The following is a 24223-nucleotide window of genomic DNA, read 5'->3' as shown; positions in this document are numbered from 1 at the left end:
TACTGAAGGTGCAAGATGTCGTTTTGAGATGCACTTTAGTCTAATTCATAATAACATTTCCATTGACCTTGAGTGTGCAGCGTGCATCCACGCGTGGGAACGTGAAAAAAAAAGCCTGTGTAGAGAACGCTCAGATGCACTATATGTAATGGTTTTTGTTGGCTTAAAGACGGTAGTTTGAGGTGCAGATATAGTACGGTGGCTTCCAGAACGTACGCGGTAGTCATTCAAGTTGGACACGCCTCACCGGTAAAGTGAAAAAGCTCTAGAATTTCGACGGCGCGCGTTGTTGCGGCCGCCGGCGTGCACTCTTTTCCCTCGTTTCTGTTTGCTGTTTTCGTGGTTTGTATACACTGCGATGACTTTGGGCGCTATAACAGAATCGAGGGAGTGTACGTGATTGTGGGAGTTATGTGTGCTAATTCTAGCATATGACATGTCTGATCTCGACGTAGACGGCGTAGGCACGCGCTGGGTGCCGTTCGGGCCCTAGTACTCGCATCTGTTTATCTGAGTATTTAAGGATGGGTTACGTTTGTAATACATGCGGTCAATAACCGCTCACGGCATGCCCCTGGCTGCCGGAGGATGTGCTTTGTTGTTTTGTTGTGAGCCTTTATTTTGTCTGTGTGAACCATTTATTGTGTAGGTTTTGCAAACCTTTACTGCAATTTCATTTTCTCATCACAATATCACGTTCTGCTTTTCAGATACTGTTTTTCATGTGCTCACGCTGGACAGGAGCGACAACCTAGCAAGCCACAAGTCTGATGCCTCAAGCCGTCACCACTTTTTGATTTATTCTTATTCACAAGGAATAAATATGGAAACATGATGGCGATTTCTGCTGTTCATTTAGCACCATATGACACTGTGCACATCACAGTCACACATTTTAGTCGGCTATACTCATAGAAGCATGTAAATGAGGAATACCCAAACTTCTTAATCGGAAATCACAGACCATCTTTTCGCGCTTTCTATATAACTTTGCCGGAAAATATGTGTTGTTTTGAGGAGTTTTAATAAAATAATGCTAAAACTGAACTATTGTTTTTTACAGTCGCTGGGCAGAACGGCAAGTATTATTGGACTTGCTTAAAATGAATACTCCACTATTTTCAACAGTAGTCGCGCAAAAGTAGAGCAAGGATCAAATGAGTAGTTTAAAATACTTGTGGAGTCGCTTGATGCTTCGGTGTGGGTCCCTTGACCCCCCTAGGAGCGTTACCGGCAAGAGTCGTCTGACTCCCTATAAGTGGTAACGTGATCCTCCCGATGAGAGTCTTTGCACTCTTCCTAGAGGGTCAGGGGACCCTCCTAGAGCGAGCCGACCCTGACCCACCAAGAGAGTCACCGTGACTATTTAAAGATAGTCCTATACGTGGCAAGTCAGAACTCTCCGAAAAGAGTCACGCATACTCTTTTTTTTGCTTAGAGTGTGGCACTGTGGGTTGAACTGTTCGGCAAAGTGCAAACGATTCTTGTGTGTCTTGTGTGTGGACATTGTCGTCATCACGTGGACATTATGCATGACGTGTGAACATTCCTTTTAAAAGGACATTGCCGTGAGTGAGCGTACTTTTATTTATAAGTTCGTGACGCTAATTAATAAGTAAGGGAAGAGGAGTAGCCGGAGCCATGTATAGGCACCAACCTCTCCTTAAACACATTTAATAAAAAAAATTACAGAGCATACTTACATTCTTAATGGTGAAGCCTTAGAAAGTACACATTCGTTTAAATATCTAGGTATTCATCTTTCCCCAAATTTGTCTTGGCAAAATCATGTGGATTTTGTTGTTTCTGCAGCATGTAAATCGCTTGGCTTCCTTCGTCGCACGCTTCGTCAGGCTGACAGTAGCACTAAACTTCTTGCATACAGTACCATACTTCGCCCGAAACTTGAGTACGCCTCATTTATATGGAACCCGCACCAGACGTATCTTATTAACAAATTAGAATCTTTGCAGAACAAGGCAGCACGCTTTATTACAGGTATTTATTCGCAGCAATTAAGCATCACAAAAATAAAGCGTGACCTCGGCCTCATTCCATTGCAGACTAGAAGAAAAATATGCCTGTTAACCTTTTTCCATCAGCTTTTCCACCAACCCAGTACATTCTCTCAAGCTCACATCTTACCCGCCAAAAAGATTTCTCCACGCATCAATCACAAATTTAAGGTTCAACAACCTTTTGCACGTACTAACCTATTACAGTTTTCATGCCTGCATCTGGCCATTTCAGAATGGAATAGTCTCCCAAGTAATATAGCAGAAATAACTGACCACTCTGCATTCAAGGTCGCTCTAAATGAGGCGTTGGAGCAAGTAAAAACTTAAAAATCTCTAAACACTTCCTTGCCATATTGTTACGATGCCTTAATATGCAGGTCATATGATGTAAGTTTATTTTTTGTATAACGTAGGAAATGCTGTGCGTACTACTAGCAAACTTTCTCTTCAGGATGTTCTTTTGTTCTTTTCTTTTGTTTATATATGATGTACGTTTATTTTCTGTATAACGTAGGAATTGCTGTGCGTACTACTAGCAAATTTTGTCTTCAGTACGTTCTTTTATTATTTTGTTTTTGTTTTCTATTTACACTTTTTGGATGTTCATATGAATTGTCGCACCCCCCTGAAATGAAATAAATGAAAAAAAAACAATAAATGAAAAAAATGAGTCTGCATAGGCTCATGCATCGCCCCTATTCTCAGTGACATTTTACTAGCCAGCTATGACCGTAATCTCGAGAGCAAGCTCAGACAGACTAGCACGGTAAAGGTGATGAGATACGTGGACGAATTTTTAATTTTTTTTTAGCACGAACTCTCGTGACGTACAGCCTCCTGCGGAAATTTTCGACGTGTTCCTCACGGAATTAAGTCCATTTGAATTGACCACTGAGCATCCTTCGGACAAGAGGCTACGCTTCTTGGACGTGGAACTTGCTTTCTCAAACAGCCATGTATGTTGGCGTTATGCGCCTAGGTATCAAACGAGCCTTCTCCCTTTTTCTTCTGGGCATTCAAAAATTTTCAAGCGTCGTATAGCAAGGGCTTGCATGAAGGCGGCGCTTGAGAGGTCCTGTGACCACTAAGTCGAAGCAAATTTTTGTTCTCAAGTGGCACGCCTGAAGCTTGCAGGTTTCCCAAGACCGCTTTGGCCAGCATCGCAGAAAGCCTCGTATCTGGTTTTAAAAGCAAGTGCTCATCAGCTGTTCAATCAGTGACACATCCGCAGAAAAAAGTAGTAGTCATTCCTTATGTACACAAGGTGGCACGTAATCTTAAGAAAGTGGTCAGCAGGGCAGGCGTTAGATTGTTCTTTTCTGCCAGAAATAAGCTTGGTAGCCTGTGTCGGCAACTAAATCGAGAGATAAAGACTAAAAGAGGTAGCAAGAAGCATCGCCAGAAGTATGTTGAATGCTGTGATAGTGTTGTGTATAAGATATCTCTTTCTTGTGGGCGTTAGTATGTTGGTCAAACGGGGCGGTGTGCTAATAACCGCATGCGCGAGCATGCGAACAACGTCCGTAAACAAGCGAGAGATAGTCAACTGTCTCCTCACTGTAATCCATCTGGTTGCCATCCATCTTTTCAATATTCGATATTCCTGTCAAAGTACCGCGATGAACGAGCGCGTGTCATTTCTGAAGCGTCTGATATCTATAACGGCGGAGAGGCATGTGTGAGCCTCCCCTCGAACTCCCTCTTCCGAAGGAGTTAACGTTTCTGTCCGATTGAGCATTTTTGTACCGTTAGCTACACTTGCCTAGCCGGAGCCGATTTCGCGTGGATGGTCATGAGCCGCGCTGCGTATGAGCGAGTATCAGTGATATCACACAGCTGGTTCCCCGGAGCTGGCATCTCACGCGCTCTTCGACACCGCCATTCGCGGCTTGTCGCTGTTGGTCTGCGCGTTCGGGAGGAGTGGCGTCGTAGGCGCGGCAGACACGCTGGTGCCGGCGCGCGCAGACTCCGCCACCGCCGCGCGCGGCTCGCCGCTGCTGGTCTGCGCCGCATTTGAGAGAAGAGACGTCTTAGCCATAGACACAGTGGCGCCGGTGCGCACGCAGCTATTCGCCTTCGTTGTGCAGTCGCCGTCTGACACTGCGCTGGGGCCGCTTGATAGCGCCTCTGACTGGCGTTTGCAGGTGGGTAACGCCATAGAAAAGGAGAGCGCAAATGCTGCTCGACGGCTCAGAAGAGACGAGAAGCTTATCTCATCGGATCCCGAAGTAGTTGCCTGGCAAGTATCGGTTCAGAGTACGAAGAATGAACAGAAGGAGGTTAATAATCCTAGACAATCTGGAAAGCTAAGAATGTTCAGCTGAACCTTTGCTAACGCTACGTATATCCTGGCATAGCCGAGCTAAGCCATTGCAAATTTTTTGGCCTCTGCGCAGGCTAATCATCATCTTTTTCTTTGTTTCTTTGCTTGTCTGTTTTCTTGAGATTGTGACGGAGTATATACATGCGGAGTGGAAGAATAAAAACACATTTGGTTGTTACTCAGCGCTGTGGTTTGTGTCCTTTCTTCGTGCCGTCTTTTAGCGCTGTTTTGTACAGTTAATCATGAACCAACCAGCCAAATGCTTACCTTATTGCAGCTCTGAGCACTATGACTTTAAGAGTACCTCCAAAAATAATTGTAATGGCAATGCATATTCGGGAAAGCCTTTACTATAATAAAGAATTTCCACATTGCAATCACACGAGGTGCGCAGCATAACAACAAAAAATATTTTCGCCGTGCACGGCGCCAGAAGCTTATAATCAGACGCATTGACACAATAAACCACATCGTCGTGTATGTGTTTAGGCAGCAGCAAACACATACCTCCAGCCTGTTTAGAAACGCAGTCCAATTAAACGATACTACGCGAGACTTTCTGAAGCTGCAACGTGAACACGAACGGTACAGGAAGCATCGCATCATCACAGATGACGTCATGATGACGCCTTTCGTAATCTGTGACATCATCCCGACGTCACTTGCACTGACACCGCACAGTAGAGTACACGGGCCCCTGGCATTTCGCTTACATCGAAATGCCACAGCCGTGGCCGGGATCGAACCCGCAACTTTCGGGTCGGTAGCCGAGCACCGTAACCACCACCACGGTCGACGCTGTTAGCTATTAAAATAATCATGTTAGTATTATATTCATTCCGTCAGGATCACACTATGCCATGTACGTGCTACTTTTGACGCCTGGGTTGTGATTGATCCAAAAATACTTGTATGGTTCTTTGGCGCCTGAATGTGCACGCTGTATCTGGTGTATGTGCCTGTATACCTTGTCGTTGCGCATCTCTGGCGTCGGAGGGTGCGCGGATATATAAATGTGAAGTGTTTGTTCTGAAATGAAGCACTTGCGAGGTGCAGCATCTGTCGTGTTTTCTTGTGTCACTCCGCCTGGTCCTAGTCCTGTGTGCTGCTTCTCCCACACGGCACGATGATCAATCACCAACTCACCCGACTTTCCACTTTAGCGAACTTGTGGGCCTTGTGGCCCATGTCATGGAACGAATAATAGACACTGCGAGATTGAATGAGAGTCTGTAAATGAGCTCGTTCTCGGTGGATCCTTCGAGGTAAACTGAGAAGTCCTGCAAGATCCGCGGCAGTCTAAGTTTTCCTGTGAGGCGTTCTAAATTGAAAGTTTTTGCCTTCTTCCTGGAGGCAACAGCTCCAGAACCTTGTGAATCTCAAAATCCGCTTAGCAAGTAATGAAAGCTTCTGAGTTATGTAATAAGTGCGATGCCAAGTCAACCGGTCTGTCAGAAAGCACTGAACCAACTATATATCCATCAGTCAGCTTGACAATCAATCAATCAATCAATCAATCAATCAATCAATCAATCAATCAATCAATCAATCAATCAATCAACCAGTAAGTAATCCAGACTGTCACTCACAGTTTTATTTACGGCTACTTAAGCTACACGACAGAGCAGAAGCAAATAAAAACTGCGACTGGGCCTTTTGATGAGGCTGCAACCCCCTTTACTTGAGCTTGCAGGTGTACCAAGACGCTAATACGGGTGAATACATCAAGACGAAAGTACAAAATACACTGATATTCTAATATGCATGAGAAACTCTCCACGTTTAGACACTGTGCGTGTTTCGTTTACAAAAATCATACTGGCGTCCTGATTTTGTGACATGTATTTCACAATAGGAGATGACCTTACTACCTTTTAGGGAACTACGATCCGGCGTGGACACCTTATGACAGACCAAGATGCGAGTCATAATTACTACTATCATCATTTCGTCGTATCATCCGTCAAGCCCAGTGCTCGATTGAAATGAATGGCCAAGATGTAGGAAATCGCCAAGCACGCATAAATTTCTCCACCGAAAGCTAAACATCTAGCGCAGCATATGCTGCCAAGAGAGTGAAAAACAAGAGGAAGGAATAAAGGCTCGTCTCTACACTCGTTCGTTCTTGGTGCTTAACAGCTGCAGAATGTGTGCTTTTAAGTTTGACATATTAGCATTCAGGTATACATATTTTTCTGTGGTAAAATGTGCGCGAAGTGAATAGTTACTGGGAAACAGTGGCGGAAATACTTAAAATAATTTAGACAACCTATGGTTCCTTAGCGAACAAATGAAACGCGCCCAGATGACTCCATGTTTACCCCGTAATGCTGCTATAGAGAATAAAACGTGCAACTGACGATATGCTACGAGAGACGAGGGACTTGGTTTATACGTGTTCAGTCATGATTAGTGCACGGGATTGTTCATGTACTGATTGTGTCTTCTCCTTAAAGCGCTTAACGGGAGCAGCTAGCTGGTTAATGAAGTGCGCACGCTTACCGCGCTAAACACCGCCACCTAGGCGGTGTACTTACCTTTGAGTTGCTTCAGCAGCGGGTCGCTCACAGACATGTTTGTCCCTGGATCACGTCTCCGCGCTCTCTCGTCGCGCCTGCTAAGTTCGTCCGCAGCTGGTGTGGCGAGGGCGGTGGGGAGGAGGTATCTTCGTCTGCTCTCAATCGAGCTGAAGTTTCACTCTTGCGTGCAGCAGACGTTGCATTTCACAAAGCAACGTGCTAAAGGCTCCCTTGAAGACACGTGTCATTCCGCACCCACTGTTTTCGTTCCATTTTTTTTTTTCGTTTTCGCAGCCCTCTCCCTCCTGTGCAAGAAGGTTCACTACCGCGGCTGCATAGCGTTTTGCACGCATGCGCGAACACATTGCGCTGGGTAGTCCTCTTCGAACAAGGGACTTCACTCCTGCGCGTGGGAAAACGCGGTACTCTCTCGAATGCTTGGAGTCTCGTCGCTGGCACTGCACGCAAATAGCGCGGCTGCGGAAGTGCCTCAGTGACACAGCTGCTCGCGAAGAAGGAACAGCTGCGCGGGAACACCCGATGTTGCGTTTTGTGCAGGCTCCACTCACCGCGTGTGCTACATCCGAAAAAATAAGCTGAAAACGTTTTGTTGCGTGCGTGCGTGCGTGCGTGCGTACGTGTTTCACGGCGAGGCACGGTGAAAATGTGGCCGCCTCGCGAATCCGTCGCGAATTGGTCGTTGACCCCCAAAAAATAAATTGCATTTCCAGCTCAGTTCACTGGCCAAACATGTGCACAAAGTAGATAGCCTGACGTTATGCACTAAAGCTTCGCAAAACCTGACCAATCATCGTTAAAATTATTATATGTATTTGTTTTTCAAAATAAATGAGCACCAACAATAATACTAAACCAATGGCTGCAGTTTTTGTCATAATTTCCACTGTTTAAAAAGTGTTTTAATGCCACAGATCACGTGTCACAACACAATTGTAGAAAGTTGCCGCAAAGCCACAATAACCAGAAATTTGAGTATTGTTACAAAGATTAGGAACTTCAGACCTTCTCATTGATAAGTACGTTATATGGCTTATGGATAGAGATGCGTGGGTTTGTGACATCAGCTGAGTGTGTGACACAGATATGCGGAACGAAAATCTCGGACACTATGTTATCTTAAACTAAAGGCGAAAGGACCAGGTTGAACGGGACAAAAAAATTGGGGGACCCTTAAGCTTCGCCTTTAAGAGTTGAACGCGATAGCGAAATACGGCCCCTAGTGCGTACTTCATCCACTAAGTGCATACTTATTAATGTGTATTGTTACAGACACACGCACACAGACACACACGCACGCGCGCGCGCGAATGGTACAGCTTTTTGAACGAAGAACCAGCCCATTTCAAGACGTTAACACAGAATGGTACAGGTTTTTGATCTAAAGCAAGAGTCGCATGGCCTCCAAGATACACGCCGTGCGCCCGCCATCTCGGAGGCCATAAAGAGTTGAGACATATTTCTTACAATGTCTCACAGATGGCAGCACATTATCTAGCGTTTGCTGTTTGCTTGATTGATATGTTTTCCGCTAGATGGACATAGTTGTCCATTTTTAGAGCTGTTTGAAAGTTCGTGTGTGTCTTTAGCGGCGATGGCTGCACTATCCCGGCTTTTTCGACGTAGTTTGATGGCCTCGCGAATGCGCCTACAAATCACTGAATGGGCTCGTTTTCGTCGTGACACCTTCCGAACAAAATGCGTTAAGGAGACTACTTTCACTACATGGCATCTATGTAGTGTGTTTTTCCAATGCAGCTGCAAGTAACATCATGGCTTTGTGGTAGGACACCTGCTTGCCACGCGAACGGCCCGGGTTCGATCCTCAATGGGACCGAAGGTTTTATTCTCTATTTTATTTGCTTCTTTCTCGATTTTTCGGTCACGGACGATTTTTCGCTCACAACCAACGGTGCCGACGCCGACACCGGAATTTCTGCGACACGAGCTCTCTAACGCTATCGCGTTAAAATGTCCTGTACAGTGCTGACCACAACAAAGTGGCACATAAGGCGTTGTAACAGTATGGAGAGCTGGGCGAGTTGGTTTGAGGACATTCTTGGAAACATTTCGGCGCGCACACAAAAGACGAAAACGAAAGGCAAGAAGACAAACGGTCGCGCCCGTTTGTCTTCTTGCCTTTCGTTTTCGTCTTTTGTGTGCGCGCCGAAATGTTTCCAAGAACATAAGGCGTTATTCATGTCACGGACCCTGAGTTGCCAACAGACGAACAACGTATGTAGCCGACATCCAGCTCCACATTAGAACCTCATGAGAACGCATGACACCACACTTCATCGTTACAACAAGCATAGAGGGAATGCGAACGCGGAAGCAAAGCTAAGTGACGTAATGAAGAGGAGTTTCTATCCATCACTTGTTCGAAGAAGGTGCCGTTTATCGTATGTGGTAATATTACGTAGCAGTGGAGCACTCTTACTTTCCTATTTCGTCAAAATTGCCTGATTACAAGACATACCGAAATTCGTATAGTGTAGTCACCGAACTTGCCTTGCTCCTAGCTGTTTAGCACTAAAAAAACCTGCATCGCCTTCACGATTACGATCCGATGCTTGCCAGCAAGCAGAGAGGTGACTCCCATCAATTACAAAAGCTGCAAGCCAAAACCATTGACAGTCCTGCGTATAACTCAGAAGACTGCAGGATTGGGCGTGTTGGTACAACATGATTATGAGTGTAAAACAGCGTAGCCGAGAGGAGGACAGAAGAGGACACTGAGCGCTGAACTTCCAACAGTTTATTTCCTTTGAATGCACCGCTTTGTGTCCTCTTCTGTCCCCTCCTGTCGGCTGCGCTGTTTTGCACTCATAACCTGCGTATAAAGAGCTGATATGCTAAGCAGTCAGACTAATCTGAATAATATGTTTCGAAATGGAAATAATATACCTTCCGCAAGAAACACACCGCTTTTGAGCTACTAACAGATAATGCATTGAAATAAAACAATGTTGGTCGCATTAGAAATGTTGAAGCAAATATTTCTATGCATAAGAGTTTTCTGCTACATTATATGCTACGTTACTCCCGGCCGCGGCGGCAGAATTTTCGATGGAAAAGAAAATGTTTGAGGCCCGTGTACTTAGATTTAGGTGCACGTTAAACAACCCCAGGCGGTGAAAATTTCCAGAGCCCTCTACGACGGCGTCTCTCATAATCATATCGCGGTTTGGGACGTTAAACCACATCAATTTCTATTATATGCCACGTTACTGATATTTGACAATACAGCAGCTTGGCCTCGTTTGCAGATAACGTAAGGGGAACAGCGCAGACAGGAAAAGATTAAGCAAGAAGGCACAAGCGCTTCTCATAATGCTGACTCCATCTCTGTCTATAAGAAGTGCGCGCTATTCCACTTGGCAATACATATCAATCATAAAATTTGCGCATGTACAGAGTGTTTCAGCTAACAAGCACCAAGTATTGAAATATTAAACGTAGATGCTACGCGTCTCCAATTAACGTTCTGAGTCATATAAAGCACGTCAGAAGAGTTTTTCTTTGCCGCTAAGCTCAATAATTAACAAAGATTGCTTACTGAACATTTTAAAGAGAAACTTTAGAGAAAAATCTTCAATGCAAAAGTTGTAGCGCGTGTTCAGAAACATCGAAGTTTTTAATCTATGCTAAGAGAACTCCCCTGCTTAGTTTTTTGCGGCCTTTCTTTAAAGCGCGCGAATAATAAAAAAATACCACGTGAATGCCGCATAACGCGCGGCGCTTGTAGTGCCCTCAAATGTAAGTTGAACGAATTATCAAAGGCTGCTCCGCGCACGAAGGTCGATTGAGCAGGCTACCGGTGACTGTGATGGATGCTAAATGATGATATGGGAGTACCGTATAGTAAAAAAATGTACAAAAGAGCGGCCGCCACGTGTGAGTGAATCTTTTATATCGGTCCTTCATCACGCTGTCACCCTCACCCCTACCAATGTGTTTCTTAACTGGTGCGAAAAGAAAAGAAAAAAATTTGCCGCGTATCTGCGTGCTTCGCTGCAAATGTCGTCGAAAGACGATAGTCTTCTTCCGGCCGTTTCTGCGCCGTTTCAGCGCAGCCGAAGAAACACTAGCATTTTTGAAGCAGAATAAGAAACATTAGGGCCTTTAGAATTACGTATCTGTGTATTTTCTAGTAAAGGAAGACCACCTAATACTTACCTATTGATGTTGCGCCTCAGATATGCGTAACATTTGCTTCTTGATCGACAATGTTCACAAGTATGAACGCAGCTACCAGTTCAAGATTGCTGCGCATTCAGCAAGTGCTTAAACTTTTGACTGGGTGGCTGAATCGTGTGACATACAGACAGGCAGACAGACTGAAATTTCTGCGTTTTAGTTCCCCAAGACAGACTATCGTCTTTAAAAAAAGACATGGTGGATCCCTCCGTCATAGGAATCGGAATAACACGAGAGTGAAACGTTCCCTTATAGAAGTAACTGAATGTTTAATGTACATTGATATTAGAGAGTTTTCACAATGTATATTGATGTCTGGCAGCTATAGCACCGTTTAACGTGGATGCACCCACTTGGATGCTTGGTGGTACATCTCCATGCCGACGACTAACGTCCATGTTCAATGATTAAACAAACCATTGTGGTAGCTGTACTAATTAACGGTGAAAGTGTAATCAGAGAACGAGCTGTGATAGCCGGAAGAGCGTCGCATATTGGACGCAGAACTTCGTGGCCATCCCGCTGCATGTTAAAATGTGATTCAACACTATAGTATACGGCCGAACTAGAGGGAAACGCAAAGCGCGTCGTGCCGCCCCGGTAGCCCGGCCGCGATTTCTCTCGGGGCGAGCGCGTGAGCGGAGAACGCGGTGTTACAGCCAGGTGAGGCAGGCGCGCGTCGCAGAGCTATTTTTGGTTTGATTAGCGTGATGCTGTGAGCGAGGCCGACGCTCTTACGACGCTTGCGTTGAGGTCACCACCTCGCAGTGTGTTAAGGCATTGAGAAAATTGCGCTGCTATTGAAAACGCGCCGAATGGGACGAACGTGTAACGCGTTGAAGGTACTAATCGCGGGAGCCACTGTAATGATGAATTACTTTCCTTTGCCGCTCCCAGAGGGCAACACCTCCCCGCCGACCGGGAGAGTGGTAGATATAAAAGGCGCGTTTCTGCAGCATGCAGAGTCTGTGACTGTGGCGCAGTGGACGGCACACCCGGCATCTGTGGTTGCGGACCGAGCCGTCGTGGGTTCGATGCCCGTACACGGAACTTTTTTAAAGACGATAGTCTTTCTTGGGGAACTTAAACGCAGAAATTTTGGTCTGTCTTTCTGTTTGTCGGCACGTCACCCGATTCAGCCACCCGGCTAAAGTTGAACCACTTGCTTACCGCCCATCCGTCTTGAACTGGTACGGCTGTTCATACTTGTGAACGTTGTCGATCAAAAAGTAAATATTACGCATATCTGAGGCGCAACATCATTAGGTAAGTATTAGGCGGTGTGTTCCTTTAATAAAAAATACGTAGATACGCAATTTTAAAGACCCTAGTTTCTTAAGCTGCGCTGAAAATGACTGCGCTGAAACTTGTCTTCCTCTGTGCCCTCTGCACAAGCTCATGTTGTGTTTCGGTTTCGGTTCAGTATTGCATTGTACGAATGGCAGGGGGCGCCGCTCTGCCATTCCTGTTTTACCCAGGCGACGTGTAATTAAGAGAGTTTGTGGAGAGTACTCGTTGAGTGCGGACGTTTCTTCTCCTTCGGCGCTTCGCGTCAAACCGTGTGTTCGGGCTGGCTGGCGTCCCCGCCGGTCGCGTTGGTCACCACCGGTCTTCGCCTGCTGCTGCGCCGGGACTACCAGCCCGCAACACAGCACTCATATTTCCCGACGTATTTCCAGATGGCGTCCATATTGTCAAGTGGTCGTGACGTCGACGAAGACAGCAGTCGGCGTTTGTAGGATGAAACTGTTTATTTGGCCGAACTTGTCGCCGGAAAATGAGAACTAGAACTACAGCAATGCACGCTGTACAATGATAGCGGCGAACAGGGCGTCGTCCGTCGGTCAACTGACAAGCGGTGAAGCGCGTCGGCATTTAAGCATAGGCCGTCGAATATTCCAGCGTTATCGCTGGCTGTCGTGCAAATTCTAGAATAAGCTCGAGTGTGCGCGTCTTGCGCGCAATCTTAACAAAACGATCTACAATGATCGCGAAGGTTCTCGAACAATGAGGCGCGGTTCGCGCTGAGCGTTGCTGACAGTCTTTGTGGCCGAAAACCGAATAGAGAAAAAGTGATAAAGAAACGCACGTGGCAATGCCCCCCTCTGAAAAAGCATCGTCCCTATGCTTAAAACAGAACAGGCCAATGTATGCAACAATGAATAACAAGAATAAAGCAACAAAGTACCATAAACAATAAGCACAAGAAAGAAAGCACAATAATAAAGCAAAATGACAGTCCTCAGATTCGCTAACGTGCGTAATATGGTTTGAGGCGCACGACATGGACGACTTCAGGTCGTGCACGGCACCGCTGAGAGTTCGTAATGCCATCAGGGACAACCTCATAGTCGAGTGCGCCGATGCGTCGAAGTACCCGGTACGGTCCGAAGTATCGTCGCAGAAGCTTCTCACTGAGTCCCCGTCGGCGTATTGGCGTCCATACCCATACACGGTCACCGGGTTGGTATTCCATGTGGCGTCGTCGAATGTTGTAGCGGCGGCTGTCAGTCGTCTGCTGGTTCTTGATCCGTAGGCGGGCGAGCTGTCGTGCTTCTTCGGCGCGCTGTAAGTAAGCGGCGGCGTCGAGATTTTCTTCGTCGGTGATGTTGGGTAGCATGGCGTCGAGCGTCGTCGCCGGGCTTCTTCCGTACACCAACTTGTACGGCATCTGCGTCGTTTCTTGGACGGCCGTGTTCTAAGCGAAGGTCACGTACGGAAGGACGGCGTCCCACGTCTTGTGCTCAACGTCGACGTACATGGCCAGCATGTCGGCGATGGTCTTATTTAAACGCTCGGTGAGGCCATTGGTCTGTGGGTGGTAGGCGGTGGTGCGGCGGTGGCTCCTCTCGCTGTATTTGAAGATCGCCTGAGTTAGGTCCGCAGTAAAGGCGGTACCTCTGTCTGTTATGAGGACCTCTGGGGCGCCATGACGCAAGACGATGTGCTCCACGAAGAACTTGGCTACATCGGCGGCACTGCCTTTGAGCAAGGCCTTTGTCTCGGCGTAACGGGTGAGGTAGTCAGTTGCTACGACGATCCACTTGTTGCCGGAAGTCGACGTCGGGAACGGCCCCAGTAGGTCCATCCCGATTTGCTGGAACAGCCGGTGAGGTGGTTCGATTGGCTGCAGAAGTCCCGCTGGCCTAGTCGGTGGTGTCTTCCGTCGCTGGCAATCTCGGCAAGTCTTAACGTAGTGGGCGACGTCGGCAGGAAGGCGTGGCCAGTAGTATTTTTCCTGTATCCTCGCGAGCGTGCGGGAAAAGCCGAGGTGGCCAGCCGTCGGGTCGTCGTGCAGGGCCTGCTGAACCTCTGGTCGCAGTGCCGAAGGTACAACGACGAGGTAGTCGGGCCGGAGAGAAGTTCTTCTTTACGAGGACGTCGTTTTTCAAGAGAAATGACGCCAATCCCCGCCTGAATACTTTTGGAACAACGGCGGTCCTGCCCTTGAAGTATTCCACAAGGCCCCTGAGTTCCGGGTCAGCTTGCTGTCGTTCAGCGAAGTTTTCGGCACTTATGGTTCCCAAGAAGAAGTCATCATCGTGGTCGTCCTGCGGCGGTGCGTCGACGGGGGCACGAGACAAGTAGTCGGCGTCGGAGTGTTTTCTTCCGCATTTGTAAACGACGGTAATGTCGAATTCTTGAAGTCTTAGACTCCACCGTGCGGGGCGACCTGAAGGGTCCTTCAAGTTGGCTAGCCAACACAAGGCGCGGTGGTCGCTCACAACTTTGAAGGGCCGGCCGTAGATGTAGGGGCGAAACTTCGATGTAGCCCAGATGATGGCCAGACACTCCTTTTCTGTTGTGGAATAGTTGATTTCTGCCTTTGATAGCGATCGGCTAGCATAACTGATGACCCTTTCCAATCCGTCGGTCTTCTGCACAAGGACGGCGCCGAGTCCTACGCTGCTTGCGTCGGTGTGGATTCAGGAGGTCTACGCTGCTTGCGTCGGTGTACATGCGTATCGGCGTGCTGGTCGAAATGCGCAAGTATCGGAGGCGTCTGCAGGCGTCGTTTCAATTCTTGAAATGCCTGAACTTGCGACGTTTCCCACCTGAATTCGACGTCGACCTTCGTGAGTTGCGTCAGTGGCTCGGCGATCCGTGAAAATTCCTTGACCAAACGTCTGTAATAGGCGCACAAGCCGAGAAAACGGCGTACGGCCTTCTTGTCGGTGGGCGTCGGGAAGTCAGCGATGGAAGCTGTTTTCCGCGGGTCCGGGCGAACACCATCCTTGCTGATCCCATGACCCAAGAACAAGAGCTCCTCGTACGCGAAGCGGCACTTTTCAGGCTTCAAAGTGAGTCCGGAGGTCTCGATTGCTTGAAGTACAGCTTGAAGGCGCCGAAGGTGTTCGTCGAAGTTTGAGGAAAACACAATGACGTCGTCCAAGTACACGAGGCACGTCTGTCACTTCAAGCCGGCCAGTACTGTATCCATAACCCGTTGAAAAGTCGCAGGTGCCGAGCAAAGACAAAAAGGCACGACCTTGAACTCAAACAGGCCGTCTGGCGTTATAAAGGCAGTCTTTTCTCGGTCTCTCTCGTCGACTTCTATTTGCCAGTAACCGGTCTTGAGGTCCATCGACGAAAAGTACTTTGTGTTGTGTAATCGATCCAGGGTGTCGTCTATCCGGGGAAGGGGATACACGTCCTTCTTCGTGATTTTGTTCAGGGGACCATATTCGACGCAAAAACGGAGAGTCCCATCCTTCTTCACTAGCACCACGGGGGATGCCCACGGACTCTTCGACGGCTGGATAATGTCGTCGCGTAGCATTTCGTTGACCTGTTTCTTTACGGCCTCCCGTTCCCGCGTCGAAACCCGGTAGGGACTCTGATGGAGTGGTCGAGCATTTTCTTCTGTTATAATGTGGTGCTTAGCAAGGGGCGTTTGTCGGACCCGCGATGACGACGAGAAACAGTCCTTGTTTCTCTGTAGAAGGCATCGAAGCTGTTGCTGTTGGCGAGCGGGAAGATTTGGGTTTACGTCGAAGGGTGGCTCAGGTGTTGGGGTAGTCGTCGTAGCTTCGTCATGATCTGAAAAGGCAAACGCATCGCTGACGGCCAAGATTTCTTCGATGTATGCAATCGTCGTGCCCCTGCTCAGGTGTCTGTATTCTTGGCTGAAGTTCGTTAGCATCACGCTTCCTTTTCCTTCGTGCAACCGAGCAATGCCTCTTGCAACGCAAATGTCACGGTCTAGTAGCAAACGCTGATCGCTCTCGATGACACCTTCGATGTCTTCAGCTTTTTCGGTGCTGACGGGAATTATGACGCTGGAGCGAGGCGGGACGGTAACTTGATCCTCGAGCACGTTCAGGGCATGGTGACATGGATTCGTATCCGGCGGTGTCGTTTTGTCCGACAATAGGGTTATCGACTTGGTTCTTAAGTCAATGACGGCGCCATGATGGTTTAAGAAATCCATGCCAAGTATGACGTCCCTGGAGCAGTGTTGCAAGATTACGACACTCGCAGGATACGTGCGATTATTGATTGTTACTCTTGCTGTGCAGACTCCAGACGGCGTTATTAGATGGCCTCCAGCGGTACGGATTTCGGGGCCTTCCCAAGCAGTCTTAACTTTCTTCAACTTAGTGGCGAAATGCCCACTGATGACGCAATAGTCGGCTCCAGTGTCTACGAGAGCGGTGACGTTGTGGCCGTCAGTGAGAACGTCGAGGTCGCTAGTTCGTCGTCTTGCGTTGCGGTTGGGTCGCGGCGTCGGGTCACAGCTGCGTCGGTTTGTTCCGCTGCTTCGACGTGGCGTCGTCAGGTCTTCCTCAGGCCGTGAAGTTTCGACGTCAGGGCTTCGTTCGTCTTGCGGCGTGTTCTTTAGATTTCGTTGCGGCGTTGTCGTCGGCGGCGGAGGATCTTCGGTAGTTCGTCGTACAGCAACCGCACCTCCAGCGGTTGCTGCCCTTAGTTTCCCGGATACGGGCTGGGCGACCGGCCCCGATTTGGGCCAGTGCACTGCCGGCGGTGCGGTGACATGTAGCGGCCCGGCGAAGGCGAGCGGGAAGGTCGTCGTTCTTGCCACTGTGTTCCGGTGAGGTAGTCGTCGATGTCGCGAGGCCGTTCGCCTGGCTATGGGCGCGGCGCGTTGACGGCGAATCCTCGAAGCCCCATCTGTCGGTACTGACAGCGGCGGTACGTGTGGCCGGCCTCCCCGCAGTGGTAGCAGAGCTGGCGGTTGTTAGGGGCGCGCCAAACGTCGGTCTTCCTTGGCGTGTATCGCTGGCCGGCTGGTGGGCGGTATGACGTCGGTGGCCCCGGCGGTGGTGCCTGGCGGCAGGACTGCTGGGGCGGGGCGGCGTCTTGACGTGGGCGAGGAGGGGGGGCGTTGCGTCGGGCTGCAGCAGCATAGCTCACTGCTTGCAGCTGCGGCTGCGCTGACTCGGGAGTGCCCAGAGACTGCTGGATTTCCTCTCGGACGATGTCGGCGATCGAGGCAGCTTCAGGCTGTGGTAAGGGTAACAGCTTGCGCAGTTCTTCCCGCACGATCGCTCGGATCGTTTCACGCAGGTCGTCGGAGCCGACGGCGTGAGCAGCTGGGCTGTCTTGAATCGATCCGCGATTATACTGGTGGTTGCGCATTTCCAGCGTCTTGTCAATCGTCGTCGCCTCTGAGATGAATTCTTGGACTGTCGAGGGTGGGTTCCGCATCAGCCCAGCGAAGAGCTCTTGCTTTACCCCTCGCATTAGCAACCTGACTTTCATGTCCTCAGGCATGGCAGAGTCAGCGTGGCGGAACAGTCTGGTTATTTCCTCTCCAAACATGGCAACGCTTTCATTTGGAAGTTGGACCCGCGTCTCTAGTAAGGCTGCAGCCCTTTCTTTTCTGACGACGCTTGCAAACGTCTGCAGGAAAGCGCTGCGAAAGGCGTCCCAAGTTCGAAGAGTGGACTCCCGATTCTCGAACCAGGTCCTTGCTGCGTCTTCAAGGTAAAAGTAAACGTGGCGCAGCTTGTCCTCGGAGTCCCATTTGTTGAACGCTGAGACCCTTTCGAAGGTCTCGAGCCAGGTTTCCGGGTCTTCGAATGACGACCCGAGGAAAGTTGGCGGCTCCTTGGGCTGCCGGAGAAGTATCGGCGCAGGCTGCACGGGGTCGGTCATCGTCGCTGCGGTCGGTGTTGGGACCTGGGGCTGCCTGGTGTTTTCGGGAAGGAGACCGTACTCTGGCTGCAGTCCCTTCTGCCTGCGGCTTGTTCGACGATCCGGGTTTTCTTTGCCGTCGTCCTCCTCGCGGCTTGGGCTTGGGTCAGCGCTTCGCGGGGGCGTCCGGATCATGGAAGAAGCAGCACCTCCACCAGATGTCACGTGGTCGTGACGTCGACGAAGACAGAAGTCGGCGTTTGTAGGATGAAACTGTTTATTTGGCCCAACTTGTGGCCGGAAAATTAGTACTAGAACTACAGCAATGCACGCTGTACAATGATAGCGGCAAACAGGGCGTCGTCCGTCGATCAACTGACAAGCGGTGAAGCGCGTCGGCATTTAAGCATAGGCCGTCGAAAATTCCAGCGTTATCGCTGGCTGTCGTGCAAATTCTAGAATAAGCTCGAGTGTGCGCGTCTTGCGCGCAATCTTAACAAAACGATCTACAATGATCGCGAAGGTTCTCGAACAATGAGGCGCTGTTCGCGCTGAGCGTTGCTGACAGTCTTTGTGGCCGAAAACCGAATAGAGAAAAAGTGATAAAGAAACGCACGTGGCAATGCCCCCTTCTGAAAAAGCTCAAGATTTCTGACGCGTAACATGTGGCCACACCATTCAGCCAGTTCATAAATGTTCTACAACGCCTTATGCGCAATTTTAAGTCGAACATATCTCGCAGTAGCGTCCCGTTCCGTTGTAGTAGAATAAATTTACTGACGTGTGTGGAGCTTGCGTTGCGACCTCTCAGACGCTCGAACAAAGCACTAAAAAAAGGCGTTGCTACTATCTGTGTGTATTCGTTTGAAGCTTAGGACGCTTGGTAGACTTTGTCTCTTTTCACAGATGGCGCTAGCAGTATCACACAACAGGATGCGTTTGCTCAAAAAAAATTTTGTTGTGGTTGTTGCCCCAGAGCAACAGTGGGCATCAAAGGGTTAATCTGTCACACAAACAGGGCGGCATGATTTGAGCAGAAGCTTCCAGGATTATTTTATGCTGACGATATTGTCTTATTTGCTGACAGTCGAGAGGATATACAGCAGCTGGCGGTTATATGCGGAAGGGATGGGGAAGCTCTAGGACTAGGATTTAGTGTAACAAAATGTGGATTGATGGTATTCAATGACCCTTGTGATCAGGCGGTGTCAATACAGGGCCGAGAGATACCGAGGGTGAGCGAATACAAGTACCTCGGAGTATGGATAAATGAGGGTGACAGGCACATGGAGGTACAGGAAAAAGCCTCAGCAGCAAAAGGAAAGAGGAATGCTGCAATAATGAAGCACAGAGCATTGTGGGGATACAATAGGTATGAGGTGCTTCGAGGTCTGTGGAAAGGTGTAATGGTTCCGGGGCTTACTTTTGGGAACTCAGTGGTGTGCATGAGGGCAGAGGTGCAATCGGGAATAGATATAAATCAAAGGACTGTGGGACGCCTCGCGTTGGGTGCTCACGGGAAGACGACAAATGAGGCTGTAAAGGGCGATATGGGATGGGCAGGTTTTGAGGCGAGGGAGGCTCAGAGCAAAATAAGGTTCGAAGAAAGGCTAAGGAATATGAAGGAGAGTAGATGGGCAGAGAAGGTGTTCCGTTACTTGTATAGGAAGAGCGTGGACACACAGTGGAGAAACAGAACTAGGAGGCTCACTAGTAAATATACGGCTGGTAGTGTAAGCAGTATGTCAACAAAGAGCGTTAAGCGAAAAGTCAGAGAGGCGGAGAGGATTTACTGGATGGCAGCTATGGAGAAAAAACCGGCTTTGAGTAACTACCGAAAGGGCAAAAATGAAATAAGGAGGGAGGCATTTTACGACAATTCAGTGGGAAGCGCTGTACTGTTTGAAGCGAGATCGGGTTGCCTTAGAACGGGTAGATATAAAGCGAGATTCAGTAAAGAAGAAGAACAATGCACGTGCTGCGGGGAAGATCAGGAAACGGCGGAGCATGTTCTGATTGAATGTGGAGACATCCACCCAGGTGTACGTTTGGGCACGAGCCTACATGACGCCTTGGGTTTTAGAGACAATGGAAAGCTGAACACACCCGCGATTGAAATAAGTAAGAGACGGTTAGAGTATTGGCGGCAGAAAACTAGAGAGAAAGGACAAAAATAAATAATGGGAAAAAAATAAGGACATTCTGCCGTAAAGGGCACAGAACGGAGCTGAAAACTTAAGGTTTTTTTTTTTTCTTCTGGAGTAAAATAGTTTTAATTGAAGTAAAGACACTAGGCCAACGCTAAAAAAAAAGAAAAGAGTAAAGGTTTTTTTTCGAGCCTGGTGGCACATTTATCACCGCCCCGTTATAAAGGGGACGCTCATAGCATCCATCCATCCATCCATCCATCCATCGTAAAGGCGTCGGCCTCGCTCATAGCACCACGCTAATCAAATAAAAAAAATTGGCCGCGTATCTGCGTGCTTCGCTGCAAACGTCGTCTAAAGACGATAGAAGAGGCGCTGCGTGAGATATGGACGCCATCTGGCAATTCGTCGGGAAACGTGAGTGCTTTGTTGCGGGCTGGTAGTGCCGGCGCAGCAGCAGGCGAGGACCGGCGGTGACGCCAGCAAGCCCGAACACGGGGTTTGGCGCGAAGCGCTGAAGCAGAAGAAACGTCCGCACTCAACGAGTACTCTCCACACTCTTTTATTTACACGTCGCCTGGGTAAAACAGGATTGCAGAGCGGCGCCCCATGGCATTCGTACAGAGCAATACAGAACCGAAACCGAAACTCAACAATGAGCTCGTGCAGAGGGCACGGAGGAAGGCAAGTTTCAGCGCAGTCGCATTTTCAGCGCAGCTGAAGAAACTAGGGTCTTTAGAATTACGTATGTATGCATTTTCTATTAAAGGAACACACCACCTAATACTTAACTAGTGATGTTGCGCCTCAGATATGCGTCATATTTACTTTTTGATCGACAACGTTCACAAGTATGAACAGCCGTACCAGTTCAAGATGGCTGGCCCTTGGGCAAGTGGTTCAACTTTGGCCGAGTGGCTGAATCGATTGACATGCCGACAAACAGAAAGACAGACCAAAAATTTCTCCGTTGAAATATCCCAAGAAAGACTGTCGTCTTTAGAATAGCTCTGCAACGCGCGCCTGCCTCACCTGGCTGTAAGACCGCGTTCCCCGCCGCTCGCCCCGAGAAAAATTGCGGCCGGGCTACCGGGGCGGCACGACGCGCCTTGCGTTTCCCTCTAGTGCGGCAGTGGTGTTCAATCACATTTTAACATGCCGCAGGATGGCGACGAAGTTCTGCGTCCAATATGCGACGCTCTTCTGGCTATCACAACTCGTTCTCTGATTACGCTTTCACCGTTAACTACTACAGCTACCACAAGCGTTTGTTTAATCATTGAACATGGACGTTAGTCGTCGGCATGGAGATGTACCACCAAGCATCAAAGTGGGTGCATCCACGTTAAACGGTGCTATAGCCGCCAGACATCAATACACATTGCGCAAACTTTCTTATATCAATGTACAGTAAACATTCAGTTACTTCTATAAGGGCACGTTTTTCTTTAGTGTTATTACGATTCCTATGACGGAGGGATCAACCATGTTTTTTTGTTGTTGTTGTTGAAACACTATGCTCGTTTTGTCGCCTAACGTCCATCGGAGTCACCGATAACCTGTTCCATCGATCTGCATGCGCAAAGTAGCCTATGATAATTCGTTCAACTTACATTTGAGGGCACTAAAACCGCCGCGCGTTAGGAGGCAGTCACGTGGTATTTTTTAAAAAAATTCGCGCGCTTTAAAGAAAGGCCAGAAAAAATTAACTAATCATGTTAACTTAACATAGACTAAAAAATTGAATGTTTCTGAACAAGCGCTAGAAAATTTGCATTGAAAACTTTTCTCTACAGTTTCTACTAAAAAGCTCATTAAGCAATCTTTGTTAATTGCCGAACTTGGCGACTGGAAAAAATATTCTGACGTGCTCTATATTGCTCAGAAAAATACTGCGGTAATTGGAGACGCATAGCGCCTATGCTTAATTTTTAATACTTGGTGCTTTTTAGCTGAAACACCGTGCATATAAGTAGCCTAATATAGAATTTGAAATTATCGTATGGGATAAAATAACTGAGGTAGAATTGTGTACCTGAATATCGAAATACATGTTGCCAGAGTATCTTCTTTCTTATCGCGATGTAATGAGTGTTTCTGATCGCCAATAATGAATAATGCATACGCATGGCTTCAGAACGGCGCAACAAGGAAGACGAAAATACGAAAGATCACACGAACACGGCGCTTGTGTTCGTGTGATCTTTCGTATTTTCGTCTTCCTTGTTGCGCCGTTCTGAAGCCATGCATCTGTACCAACTCGCCCAATTGTCAGTGCTACTCAACGTGAATAATGCATATTCGCATGGAGGCACTGCAATTATTCATTCATTTCTTCGTGCACAGGTGTCTCTGCAATAGTCAGATGTTTGCAATGTTGGCGCGTGACCGTGTTCGGATACCTATGTACTTATCCTATGTGTTTATCCCAACTCTTACGTTAGCAGAACTTGACCCTGGATAAAACTTGTTGCTGGGGGGTTGGTCCATATTTGAAAGGTAATTAGGAATTAAAAAGTTGTACGCAAGGACAAAACAAGAAAAAGCACGGAAGAGCGCTTGTCCTGTGCTTTTTCTTACTGTGTTCTTGTGTACATTTAGGCATACCTATTTCTTTTTCATGAACGATCACGGATACCTTGTCGACTGTCTCCAAGAAGCGCAGCTGCTCATTTACTTTAGCTGCGCATCCCTCCACAATCGAACCTCGTCCTATTCCCAGTATTTCCTGGCGGTAACTTCCGATTTGGAAGGTCGTTCCCGTGCGTCGAAAGTAAAACATTCTTCTTTTGCCACCACTTTGTTGATTCTCCTATAAACCGAGCCAAACTTACGGGGCACTCGTCGAGGCACAAAAACAGATAAGCTACCTTAATTCTACAGGTTACGCATCAAGTTATTTTACGCGATTTATTTACGGAAGTGAAATTAATCTACGTCAGGGGTGTAACACACCTGGCCCGCACATGACTGTCTTCGTCCAATTTTCTTTGTTTATTTTCTTAATAAGCATGTCCATGAATTACACAGGCATGACTGGACTAAAGCATTTCTTTTTTTGTGAGGCACCCCATGCAGTTACCATACCTTGATACATAACCAAGAAACAAAACTATGTTTCAGAATCGGCGTCCAGATTTTAGTCACTTTGGAGACAGGTATCGACATGCTATGGGAATCATGACGCCAACTCCCCATCCGAAATTATCTCTATATGATTTATGGAAAAAACTGCTTTCAAATGGCAATGTTAGCTGATATTTTGTACAACCAAACTGCGTCGCCCCAGCCCTCCGCCCCGCTATTACCTTGTTCACTGCCCTGGTCCTCGAAAGAGTAAATTTTCGTGACTGCGGCCCGTTAGCCGCGGTGGGTTTGCGACTGCTGGTCTACTTTATCATTTCTTGACTTGCAAAATGTGCAGAACAACCACACTTTCACCGCAAGGGCGAAGCAGTGAATGCGATGGCAACAAACCGTAAAGTAATACGAAGTAAGGCTGGCTGTTAACTCTTTTGGATCTGGTCTCGCGTAACGCAACAAAACGCTGGTGTAAGAGAATACAGCCGCTTCACGGAGAGAAGCGGTTTTCGTGCAGTCTCTTCGCGTTGGGAGCACAGCACGTAGAAAGGTATACCAGCCGGTTTCCGATGCCTACCGAGATAGCGATCGCAACCGCGCCCTTATAATCAAAGTTCACAGCTGTTGCTCGAGTGACAAAGCCCCCCCCCCCCAGGGTCTCTTCACACTCCTTCAAGACGGGTGGGACGTTTCGAATCTAGGGGGTTTTAGCTTGTAACGTATACTTCTTTACGTTACCGTTACCGGATTACATTTAACGTCTTACCGGAACTCGAGTTTTAGTAAAGTTTTTTAGCTGCCCAAACGTAAACCTTTACG

The 24223-nt window shown here is 48.1% G+C and overlaps 1 protein-coding gene across 2 annotated transcripts in view; it reads right to left on the bottom strand.

Annotated features, from left to right (window-relative positions):
- LOC119402404 (uncharacterized) overlaps positions 1-6977 on the bottom strand; it is a 347414-nt gene extending 340437 nt beyond the window's left edge. For both annotated transcript variants that reach the window (XM_037669544.1, XM_037669543.2), the window contains exon 1: positions 6879-6977. In XM_037669544.1, the coding sequence (XP_037525472.1) occupies positions 6879-6915 (37 nt within the window). In that variant the 5' untranslated portion in view covers positions 6916-6977. The remainder of the gene's footprint in view (positions 1-6878) is intronic.
- Between the last annotated feature and the right edge of the window lie 17246 nt (positions 6978-24223).

The sequence above is a fragment of the Rhipicephalus sanguineus genome, chromosome 8, assembly GCF_013339695.2.
Source record: "Rhipicephalus sanguineus isolate Rsan-2018 chromosome 8, BIME_Rsan_1.4, whole genome shotgun sequence".
In the NCBI taxonomy this organism is placed as follows: Eukaryota; Metazoa; Arthropoda; class Arachnida; order Ixodida; family Ixodidae; genus Rhipicephalus; species Rhipicephalus sanguineus.
Note: the sequence above shows the minus strand (reverse complement) of the source record. Positions and strands in the feature narration are given on the sequence as shown.